The sequence below is a fragment of the Aspergillus udagawae genome (assembly GCF_001078395.1).
Source record: "Aspergillus udagawae IFM 46973 DNA, scaffold_10, whole genome shotgun sequence".
Taxonomy (NCBI): Eukaryota; Fungi; Ascomycota; class Eurotiomycetes; order Eurotiales; family Aspergillaceae; genus Aspergillus; species Aspergillus udagawae.
Window position 1 is genome coordinate 706,689 of NW_025091273.1, and position 13,097 is coordinate 719,785.

Here is a 13,097-nt window from a genome sequence, read left to right on the forward strand (position 1 = left end):
ACCGCTGCGAGTTCGGTGAGGGTCGGATTCGATTTTAGCGGTTCGGTTATGCAACTCTAGCCTTAGCTTAATGTCTTAATTCCTTAGTTGATTATTACTAGCTATAGGGTGATTTTAAGGTTGTATTTATAGATGATTCCTTCTAGCATAGGCCATTTAAATATTGAATGATCTCATAGCCGGGTGATCTCATAGATTAGATCACCATTCGCTAATGGTTGAAATCGGTGATTATCGATGATAATCCATGGCCGCCAGAACCATGGATATGATCGATGATCAACCATAGCGGATCCATCCAGAAGTCATGTCCAATATGGACATTAGTTATAGTAGTAAGAATTATAGCTCTTACCAACAAAGCTCATCACCAAAATTTTCACAGCATTAATTAAACTAGGGCACCACCCGAAATGATAGCAGAGAGTAAAGATTATGGTGTTATAGAAACCTAGGAAGCTAGACTACTTAATCCCTAGGGCCTATTACCTAATCTCACTCCTTAACACACTCAGTAAACTTCTTAAGGCAGTGATAGCTTAATAGCTATCATACCTCACTAAGAAGCATAGCTTACTACCTAACATATAATTTAGAGGGTAACTAGGCTAGACTATAGAATAAGCCCTGCTAGTCCTTTCTAGCGCAATTAACTAAGCTTAGTATAAATATACAGTAATAACACTCATTATATTCAATCTAAAAGGGGCCTTTAACAGAGTTAATAAAATTAGCCTTAATACCTACCTCTAAGTAAAGGGAATCCTAGCCATCACTAGAAAGTAGATTATAAGCTTTATGAGCAACTAATTCATTAATATAGGATTTGATAACTTCTATACTAAGGTCACCCTACTAGTTAATACAGGACTAGTGCAGGGCTCACCCCTCTTACCCATTCTGTTTATATTCTTCAACTCCAACCTGGTCAACCAACTGGTTACATTTTATAGTGGCGCATTAGCCTTCATTAATAACTACTTCCACTGGTGAGTAGGCCGCTCAGCTGAAGAGAACTTAGCTAAAATCTAGTTAGAGGATATCCCTTACATTAAAGCTTAGGCATAATAGACTAGCTCCTGCTTCACAGCTGAGAAGACCAAGCTTATCTATATTACTAGGAGAAGAAGTAAGTAACTATAAGGGTAAATAGTTATAAATAAGAAAACTATTAAACCATCACCCACAGTAAAGCTACTGGGTGTGATCTTCAACCATAAGTTAAGATAGAAAGAGCACGTCTAGCAGGCCATTAAATATACTACCAAGCTGGCCATTACTCTGGCTAGACTACAATATCTACACCTAGAACAGATGCAATAAATATACTAAGCATGCGTCACACCAGTAGTAGACTATATATTAATAGTCTGGCATGACCCTTTATATAATAAAACCCACCTATACTATCTAAATATAGTACAAAGGGCCCCTCTGATCTGTATCCTGTTGGCATTTAGGACAGTAGCATCCACTACTCCAGAAGTAGAAGTATATATCCTTCCAACACACCTCTGCCTCTGCTACTAAGCATAATATACTATTATAAGACTCCACACTCTACCTTATAATCACCCTATCTGGAGTGCGCTCCTCCGAGCTCAGAGATAAAGGAATAATATTAGAAACTATACTTAGTTCCTACTAGTAGAAGCTCTAAAGACTATAGACCTATAAAGATTAGATGAACTAGAAATAATTAACCTAAGTCCCTTATCACTATAGTAAGTTGAACCCTTCACAGAGATTAAGGTTGGGTCAGACTAAGAGATGGCCATAGAGCGCGCTAAAACCATATAGTCTATATCAGACATTATCATCTACTTAGATGCCTCAGGACGCGAGGGTCACCTAGGCACTACCATTATGGCACTTAACAGTAACTTAGAGACTGTTGAATCTTAGTAAATTTAAGTAGGACTAATGGACCACTGATTAGTTTATATAGTAGAGCTTATTAGTATATTCTATGCTATTAGCATGGTGTTTAAAGTTGCCTATCAGCTCTCAAGAAGCTTAGAAAGGGGATAGAAAATAGTAATAATACTATGTAATAGCTAATTAGCCTTGCAGGCAACTCAAAACCCAAGGAATAAATCTAGACAGTGTATCATCCATATAATCCTCTAAGCTGCCATAGAAGTCTAAACAGTGGGAATCTCACTGCGCCTTCAATGGGTGCTAGGGCACTGTGATAACCCTGGAAACAACACTGTGGATCAACTAGCTAAGGATACTACATGCCTAGGCAAAACACACCCCTTCTGCCCACTACTTTTAATGGAGAACGCGCGCCTCCGCAGTAATATCCTTAATCAGTGGGAATAAGAATGGAGATCATCCAGTAAAGATAGTTACCTATAAAAGATTAATAGCACCCTGCCAGCAACCTATATGAGGAGGCTATATAGGAGCCTACCCAGGAACTAAGTGTACCTGTTAACACAGCTATGCATAGGCCATAATTAGTTATCTACCTATGCTAAAGCCTTTCGCTTCCGCGACGACGACCTGTGCGTGTGGGGCGCACAAGAGACTGTCACCTATATGCTAGTAGACTGCCTCGATCTGAGGGACATTTGAAGAGAGTTATGGAGGGAAGTAGGGGATATATTCAGTAGTATCTTAAGTCTGCTAGGAGGCTCAACTAAAGGTAAGAAAGGTAAACCAGATACTATCTTAAGAGTAAGGATGGTTAAGGCTGTTTTGGACTTCACTGAGGCATCACAGCGGTTTTAGAGTCGCGCGCCACGAGGGCAGCCTAATAATGGGAATAGCAGTTAGGCCATGGCAGGCCTTAACAAGGCTCTAAGTTTGTTTTGAGGAAGTGGTACACTCTACATATACATACACAGATATATATAGTTGTGGTAGGCTGCATATCGCTTTCATGGCGAGGGGTCAGCGTAAATGACACCAACCAACCAACCAACCGACTGTAGGAGATGAGGTTAAGTTACATGACAGTGTTGATTAGTACATTGATTAGTACGGGGTCACGTGATTGAGCTGGTGTCCGCTTTGGACATGACTTCGTTGGTGCCTGAGGCCGACCGCGAGTGCTTAGGAAGCTCGAGCATTCAGTGGGCCTTGCCCACTACAAATGTGATATTAACTGCCTGCGACTCCCAGTGGCTCTATTTTGAGTCGTGATTATCCTGTTAGATGAAAAGTATGTATTCGCTATGGCCGACCCTCTTAGGGCTTACATACAATCTGGAGGCCAAACAACAAGTAAACTAGACTGAAAAAGGAAGTGAAGCAATCTCCCATGTTCCTCCACTATAATAGAAAACTGCTTTGTGATTTGTACTTTCCGGAATTTCCTCAATGGGCTCCTATTTTGTCAGCATCATCTACTGCTCCTTTCTTGTTCCATGGGAGCGCCATGTTTCTCTCAATGTCCTCGACTCTCTTCCAGCACCCAGAATGTGTGACTATTCCATGAATCACGTATCATGCTATTCCTCTGACAGGAGAGCTTCCGCAGTCTGCAAACCTGCAGTAGTCACATTGCTCATAGCCATGGTGCCAATCGCTACATGCCGAGTTGTTTCGTCGTAGTCATTCACAGCCGACATATACGTGATTCGAGACACATAGGAAGTGATGTTAGATACTTCACCTATAATGGCAGCTGACCGTTTAGCGCCCGCTGGCTCCTGGCTCAGCTCAAAAAAGTGTAAGCCAGTAACGCAGAACGCCGGAATGACGAGGAGGCTATTGACGACCGCGCCTGTCGCGCGTCCATCATTGACTGCCAACCATGGAACCCTCCCAGCTAACCGTTTCTGAACAGGGCCGCAAAAAAGGATCTTCGAGGTAATGGTCGCAACTACAGTGATCTTGCTGATGATGGCGACTGCTGTGTTTTTCACGGGGTATTTGGGCGCTAGCAAATCAGTGCCACCCTGGATGGAGCCCGCAATGATGCCGGCAATAGCAGATAGGATGGAGAAAGGGTTATCCCCTGTGAGAGCCTCTGCCTCGAAAATGTTGAGGAAGTTGCCATTGAACACTGTAAAACCTGATGTGGCGTGCCCAGCCTGGAAGACGACAGCCCGCATAGAATGAGAAAGAATACTGGACGTGCTCGCGGCTTTGTTGGACTCCAAAAAAGAAGATGGCGATGTCTTATGCCCAAAGTGTGCTTCGAGTTCTGACCATGACTTGGCTGAGGTGATCCTTCGGACGTCGTCGGTGTCTGCGAAAGGAGCTTTTCCCTCAACAATCTTGTAGACGACGGTATATCCAACGGCCGCAATCCAGGTGAAGAGATCAAGGAATGAGATATCAGGCACTCCAATGGCATTCAGGATGTCCGAGATGACTGGAATATGAATCTTGGTGTCGAGGAGATCCGCTGCCGAATGTAAGATTCGAGACAGGACATTGAGCAGCGCATCTACCACCACCTTGGCACTGTCCAGAACCGTGTCAGCCAGAATAACGATGAGTTGCTTGAGCACATCCTGAATGCTCATGGAACTGAACCGGTTGGCCAGGTCTTTGAGCTGATCGTATGTGGTCGAGAGTACTGCTCCCTCCTGGGATAGCGCACTGAGCAGGTCATTTATGACATCCTGAACGACATCCAACGTGTGTCCCTCTCCTTCCATAGTCAGATCCGCAGCATTGTTGCGAAAGTGGTGAGCCAGCAACCGGGATCCCGACGTCTGTCGCTTAGTTGGATCTGAAGCACTAGACGCGGCAGGCTTCGAGACAATATCACCGAGGGAAGAATAGTCTGTGCCTGCCCATTCAGACACAGAATTCTTCAGGCTGTCAATCTCTGCGTCAAATGCTTGTTTTGCCCTGGGGATTTCGTCTGTCTGGGAGCGAAGGTAGAGTCGAACAATGTTGTGCAGAACATCCTTGGTCCTGCGAATGTCATTCCAGTGGAATAGGAACTGGACATATCGAAAGATCGATCCAATACCTGTTTTTAGGGTATTAAACAGGAATTTCAGCACACCAACGACAGCCTCAGGTGTGTCTAAGATCGCCCGGTACACCTTCCCACCGACCTCCGTGATGAAATGCCAAGTATCAGTAGCAGCGTCCTTGACGAAGTCAATGACATATTCAATGCCAGTCTTCAGCCATTGGAAAAGATCACCAATCGGGAGAGCAATGTCCTCTCCCCACCGCGTGCTGGCAGCGTGGAAGAGAGTCGAGGGTATCACACCGTGGTTGAAATTGTCATGTACAGAGCCTGGCCTGGACAGAGCATCTGTATGGATTCCCTTGAACGTATTCAAGGCTTGCGCTACGCCCTTGGCATCCCCGGATCTGGTAGAGGGATCGACGAGGGGGACAAGCTTCTCGGTCCCGAAAACACCCCCTGCTGTGATGCTCTCATGAATGGTCGCTCCGCGAAGTTTGTCCTCAGAGTCAAGATTAGTTAATTTATCAAAGGACTTTTTCATTGGATTGACAGTTTCATAAGGACTTCCGTTGACAGAAACTCTAAGGATCGCAGCGTTGATATCCTCTGTTGCCTCCACTACCGTCACCGACCCTGTGTAGTCTGTGGTGACTTGGACCGGTATCTGTCCCAGCACATAGTATAGACCGTTGATATATACCGGTGTGCGAGAGACTGTGGTGATATTGACTTTGACTTTGCCGGCCGGAAGGTTGTCTCCGTTGTTCACCTGCAACGTTGTCGTATACGATTTGTACGGAAGCACTTTCTTCTGTTTTGCAGGCGCGTCAATGGTTATGTTCTGGGATTTCCATAACTTGGCACCCGACTCAGTTGCCTGCACAATCTTAAACAGCGAGTTTCCACCGGACGCAAAGACGGTCTTGCCTCCGTCGACGCAGTTTACATAGGCCGAGATATGCTCCACGTCACTCAGGATGGGAACCGGTGCACTCCAAGAACCAGGCAGTGATAGCTGGTCGGTTGGACACGCGAGATAATAGGCCTGATTGTTTGCATTCTTGCCCCAGAGGGTCGTAACCTCCTTATCTATCGTGGCCATAAGAGCGGTTGTCTCTGAAAAGATCTCGTTCTGGAGTAGCAACGTGGCCGAGCTACCGTCCTCCTGCTGATCGGCCGCGAATCGGTAGAGCTTGGAGCCACTCGTGACGTACAGCTCAGTCGTCGCATGCAGTTCGGGTGCGCCTTCGAGTCCATTCCGAGCAGATGCAATGGCGGACGCAGTATCGCCATTTGGAAGCTTGAGCCGGCGGGGCGCCGGGGGACCGTGACCATAAGCGTTGACAATAGGCACATACACCAGCTGGGGGGATCCTCCAGTTTCGCCAGCAGTGTACACTCCATCAACGCGTGCCTTTGGCACTCGTCCCGCGCAGGTCTGATAGTCACAGCTAGAGACGTCGACAGGCATATCGTGTTTGACCCAGTAGTGACCATTGGCCTTGGAGAGATCGATGTGGTACCGTTCCACCTGCTTTGTCGACGAACTCAGTGCGCGATCAATGTCCACAATGAGGTATTCCTTGCTTCCTGTAGATTCGGCGAATAAAATGCCCCGGATTGTGATTGCAGCGCCGGATTTCCCCTTGGGATCAAAGGGAAGTGGAGTCCATTCGGGACTTTGGAGCCAGTCTGTGGTGGAGCTGGAATTTCCTCGCGATACAAACAGATTGTCAGTATTGTCTGCGCGAACAGCCATAGCGAGGCCAATGGTGCTGTCTATCACGCTCTGGGCGACACCAAAAGTGGCTACATGGGCATTTTCTCGGCCCGGGAGGTGAGTATTCACGGCCACTGCCGACAGATTCTTCGACGTCCAGCCAGTGACACTTGGAATCTGCTCCTCGAGGACATGGAAATGGCCGCTACTGTCAATGGAAAAGAGTAGTCCACGGCCATCAGCTGCCTGGAGAGCCTGGAACTTTCCTGTAGGGGATGCCAACTGGGCCTGTAGATAATTATCTAGCAGGTCCGTCGAGGCTGACATGGAGAATGGCTGGTCTGTCAATGTTCCAATGGTCGACCATCCTTGGGCTCTTTCCCCTGTGCGGTCGCGCAGAGGGTTACGAACATCGACATAGGTGATGGGGCAGACCAGATCCTGGTAGTCAGAGAAGATGGGCTCCTTGAATGTGAAGACTTTCGATCCCGGGAAGACAAAGTTGTTCAGGCTGTTTAATGGAGTAGGATCAATATTTGGCGAAATGGTTTTGTCAGCTGTTCTCTTCAAATACTCCATCACATCTTTAATACCGAAGAAAAAATTCAGAATTTTGCTGATGTCTCCGGTGTCCGAGTTATCCGTGACGCTTGGCTGCCCGGCTTGGGTGAATTCTAAAGCACCGGACTGGTTAACAGTCATATCGTAATGGCTCACGTAAGTTTTGTGCACTACATTGGCCTCTGATTGCACCCAGGACATTTGACAAAAGACATTGATTATAACTTGCTGCGTGACCGTGATCCGTATCCCTTGCACTTCCACGCCACAGGTAGAGGAGGATCGGATGCGTATTTTTCCATAGGCAAGTCCCGCCTTTATGGAGGAAGAATCTTCCCCAACACTTTCAATATTGACTATCTGCGTACCCGATTCCGGCACGGTGGCAGTCTGGGGCATGTTGGGCGCAAACAGGATTGCAAACACTTCGAAGTAGGTAGGGCTCGGCATGCGGAGGGAGACGTGAGGTTCCCAACACATATAGACGAACCCGGGTAGTAGTTTATTGATGAAGAGTTGACCAATGGTCCTGCGGTTGACGGAGATGACACCACTCATATCGTTGACATCACCAGGCTGCACCCAGTTCCACCGGAACGGTGAGGGATCGGCTAAGTCATGGCCATCGATCGCACAAAGATGATCGAGTGTGCTGACATCCTGCTGCGACCGCGATGGCATACTGATCGTCTTACCTGCGTCATCCTTTGGTGGATTGATTGCGTGCGCAAAGTTCGTCATCACCAGCGGCGAGGGATCGGTCACGTCCTTGACTGCGGTCACTGCAACGAGGGGCTGGCCTTTTTCGGCGGCCGCAGCAGCCCAGAGATTCGTGAAGGACTTTTGCAAGATTACCTGGGCGCCGGAGCCTGCCTCGATGCCCCCAAAGGTGAGGTTGCTCTGCAGTGAGGCATTATCCAAGTCAAACAACAACTGCTTCAGGCTAAAGGCCGACCCAGACAGATTCTGCAGTTGAGCGAGTAGTGCTTTCCGCTCCTCCGGGTGTTTTTTGAAGTATGTTGTGTTCAGTTCCTCGGCCAGGTCCTCGATTTTCAGGTCCACATCCGCCTGCACAGTCCATGATTCGCCATGCGCCTGACTCCAGACGTCCCATTGCCCGTCTCCGCCAAATCCATTTTGAGGCGTGTTTTGGATGACCGTGAACTGGGCACACAGCATGTTGAACCGGACCCGTTTGACATCATCTCCCAGAATCACCACGGGCAATTTCTTCATGTCGACACCTGGTGGCAGGCCCATTTGGATCTTGATGCCCACCAGAAACCGCTGCGCGGTCAGTGCCGCCACAGCAGGGCTCTTGGGTGACGTCTTGTCACTGATCTCAAAGGGATTGTAGCCACTTTTCTTTTTCAGGTCTTCCAGTGAGATTTGCTCACTTGGCCTCAACGTTTTCGGATCCGCCAGGAAGCAGATATACTGTTCTTGATGATCCTTCTCATCCAGGTATTGGCGCAGGTTTGCGTTGATGCTGGCCTCCGTCGTCGACACCACGAAATCGTAGCCATACTGGGGATCCGAAAGGTGCGACTGGGTGGCAAACATGATGAAGACGTCTTCCTCCTTGATGAAATCTACACAGGTTTGGTAATGGTCTGAATGCATGACAAGCGACTGTTCTTTATATGCCGGCCCACACTCGTTATGACGGCGTTCCCAGACGTGTAATAAGGTTTCATTACACTTCTGCGTGTTGCGTCAGGTTTAGTTTCCGGTTTAGCAAATAATGCTTTTCAACTCTGAATAATGCCATCATGACGCGGACACATAAACGATCCACTCACCAGGTTACACGAGGTGGACCCGTTTGGCCACTCAGCTCCCAGCCTTTGATCAATGGATTACCCATCACTACCTAGTATACACTGCCTTCAGCCAGCCCACACGACGCTTTGGTGTGTGGGTACTGGTCAGCTCGAAGGTGATTGCTGGGGGATTAATATATATTGGAGGGGTTGACGTACAGCTAGAGTCAGTCTAGAATGTTCCGTGGATGGATATGTGATAATGCAATGAAAGGAGGGACTGATTTGCATACCGCATCTAGTTGCCTTTTGCACGGGGGCGCATCAAAAGCCGTATCGTTCTCCTAAAGATCCATCTGCGGCCAGTTACCTACCATCGATACTGCCAGGTATGGCAGCGACAGGTCTGCTTCACCTACCGCAGCACCCGGCCGGAAGCGCATTGGGTCATTACCTTAAGCGAGGTTTGCAAATGTATCAATGCAAATCTTTCCGGAAATACGCTCTACTATACACGGCATCACCTTGAAGGAGACTTGCATACTATCGAGTTCCGCATCAACGACTGTTGCCCACCAATTGATCAACTGAAAGGAGGTATGTGGCCCCAGATTATCTTATGCAGCGACAGGAACTCTGCCGCTGCGTGGAGTGGGTGGAAGTGATGAGCTCGCAAACTTCGTTCCTATTCTGACCTCCCACAGCAGCAAGCAGTCCCTCCAAATTCACCTATTGTAGCGCACTAATTGTTAGGACGCACCCCCCCTGCTATAGCCAGTTGTATTAATATTATAGACCCCTCAAACCATAAGCAGTGTGGCAACAGTAGACACTAACTAGGGCATAATAAAAACCCCTAGACAATTCCTTCTAGCATAGACCATTCAAATATTGAATGATCTCATAGCCGGGTGATCTCATAGATTAGATCACCATTTGGTACTGGTTGAAATCGATAATGATCAATGATGATCTATGGCCATAAGGTTAGAACCATAGATATGATTAACGATCAACCATAGCGGATCAACCCATGGATATGGTTAACAATCAACCATAGATATAATTAATGATCAACTATAGTGTGGTTTTCACCAACACATATATTAAGAACTACTTAGTTCTCTTCCACTAGATATAAAGGTCTCAATTACACTTAATTACTAGATAAGTCCTGACTAGAAACCTTTTATAGTAATTACTAGCTACTAGATCTATCCAGAATTCTGCTATTATAAGGTGCTTCTTGGCTTTCCACCAGTCTCTAGTGAACATACTGGAGAGTGACTTGCTTTAGTTATAATAGAAGTTCTTAAGAAGTATAAATTAAGTCATCAGATTCTTAGGATTACTACTAATAATGTAAGTAATAATAGAATAATGTTTACCAAGCTTACTGCGATGCTAAAGGAGTAACTTAATAAGAGGAGCTAGATATTAACTTTCTCCTTTAATCTAGACTTTCATAAACTACTTAAATCCTAACACCATTTACCTTGCCTTGCCTATGTGATTTAGTTAGTAGTGACTGCTTTTCTCCACATACTCAGCATCCAGGCACGCAATGATGAACTAACTGCAGAGTGGGATGATGAGGACTATAAGATTAAGGAAAAGGGCCTCTTAAGAATAATAGAAAAGGTATATTAGATCTAACTATAGTTAGATTATACTAACTAGTGGATAGATTTAAAAGCTTATGTGCTTCATCCTTGCAAGCCTAAAATAAAGAGAAGCCTTTTAAAGATAGTAAATAATATTAAATACTAGTCCATTACTCTTGCTTCTAGATTGCAAAACATGGTGGAATTCAACATATCTAATATTAAAGCATGCCTATCAGTTATATAAACTAATATAATACTTTATTATATATTATATTAATAAAGATATCTCTTCCTTTACTCTTAGTTAGGAAGAATAGTATTATATTAAGTACCTCCTTTAGCTTCTTTATAAGTTCTATGTCTATACAACTGCACTTTCAGAACATACTAGAGCCATAGTATATTAAGTCTTTAGTATCTATAAAGGTCTCTTTAATTATCTTAAAGATTTAATGAAGCTCCTTAAGGGTAAGAGATAGTACTAGAAGTAATAACTCTATAAAGCCCTACAGACTATATATACTAAGCTAAAGAAATACTATAAGAAGACTTATAGCTTTCATAGTCTTATTTATGCTGTTAGCATAATTCTTAATCTATATTAAAAACTTTCATTCTTTTAAAGTACTTCTTGGGATGATGATAGCCATAACTAGGTTAGAGAATATCACTGTAAGCTTAGGAAGACATTTAACTATTATAAGGAGAAGTATCGATATGCTTAAGCTCTATTATCTACCTAAGTACCACTAATTAGCCTGAATTGTGTCCTTTATAAGTTAAAATGGCGCCAGGTTTCACCATATAAAGAGGCTATCAGTAATGAACTTTCTAATTATATTAATAAATGTGAGTCACCCTTCCATTACTATCCTTCTGTTAATCTAGCCATAGTAAGATTTTAGGTCACCATCTAGATAAGGACTCCCTTAATATTCTTAACTAGTGGAAGCAGAATATATCTTAATTTCTAATACTTATCTTAATTGCTTAAGACTTTCTTGCTATCCCAGTGACTGGTGTTGGACCAGAGAATATATTCAGCACAGCTCAGGATATCTACCACTATTAACATAGCCGCCTAAACCCTAACATAATACAGTCTATGTAATGGAGTGGATGCAGATTAGGTTACATCATTACCTTGCATTACATCTATGTATGATATTACCTACCTATATCTACGCATCATGGCCAAAGTGTTATTAAATAGTTAGTAAATATATATAGGAGCATTTTCTCCTTATCTATCCTAAGGAAGATAAGGATTAGTCTTATATTAAGAGGATTAACTAAATATACTATTCCTTCCCTCCTTATAATCATTACTAATCCTTACCTAGTTAATAGATTATCTATCCTATTAAGTAGATTCTTATAATTTCTAATCCTTCCTCTTTAGCTACCTAAGTATTAGTTATAATGCCTTTAGATACTAAATTAGTTTTATAATATTACTAAATACCTTCTTCTACCTCTATAGAACAGAGCAGCTCCCCTACTAGAGAGAAGCCTAATCTATTATAGAATTAGTCTCCTATATTAGAGGATCTTAACTAAATTAAGTAGGATATCTCTAGACTTAAGAGATTCCAGGAGCTCTAGAAGACTATAATATAACTATAAGAGGAGATTAGGGAAAGGGACTAATTACTTTAATTAGGCTATAATTAATTATATACCTCTCTATAGCTACCCTCTAAATCTAAGATTTAGTTCTGAAACCTCCCTATCTTTACTATTAATTATACTCTTTAGAAGCAAGAAGAATAGCTTTAAGATATAGAATATCTATTCTAAGGGGTACCTACTAAATATATATAAAATAGTTTTAAAATTATTACTGCCATCTCTTATATAGAATCTACCTACAGGTAGTGATAGTACTAATATACTAAAGAACTAAGGAAAGGTACTAAGAATTAAAAGATTCTTAGCCTATTTTTAAAGAATAGATCCTTACCCTAATTTAAAATATCACCACTATTAAGTCTAATATAATGACCTAGTTAGAAAAAGCTTATTAGCACCCTAATAAGGAGTCTAGGGAGTTCTATATCTATCTAGATATCTTAGAATAATACTTTTCTTAATAGATAGAGAAGGAATAAGCCCTAGTCTTCTTCTCTAAACTAGATATAGAGCTATACTTATATATCTAGTAATATCTTCTTAAACTATCTAATAACTAGGATTAAATAGTAACTATAGCTACTTATTATTACTCCCTTTACTCTATACAATAACCTAAGAGAAAGAGGGAAGAATTAGATTAACCCTAAAAAAGAAACTAATCTAAATATCTTTAAAGAAGTTTTAGTTCTAATATAAGAGATTAATAGAGCTATTCTAGTATATATAGATAACCCCTCCACTGCTATTTATATAGAAGTAAGTAATACCTAGCTAATTAATACCCTATAAAGAACACCTAGATTTAGTTAGTACTAAGAAAAGATAAGTAATTAAAGTAAATTCTATACCTCTAACTAGTAACCCTAAAGTAGGAATAACTAGCTATTTTTATATTCTAATATACCTGGGTAATAATCTTAAAA

At 43.3% G+C, this 13,097-nt stretch overlaps 1 protein-coding gene across 1 annotated transcript; it reads right to left on the reverse strand.

Annotated features, from left to right (window-relative positions):
• Positions 1–3,461: 3,461 nt before the first annotated feature.
• On the reverse strand, positions 3,462–8,761 carry Aud_002053 (uncharacterized protein; the record flags this gene model as incomplete). The annotated part of the gene is made up of 1 exon (XM_043296055.1): positions 3,462–8,761. A coding segment is annotated over one exon (5,300 nt), but the record flags the coding sequence as incomplete, so codon positions are not given.
• Between the last annotated feature and the right edge of the window lie 4,336 nt (positions 8,762–13,097).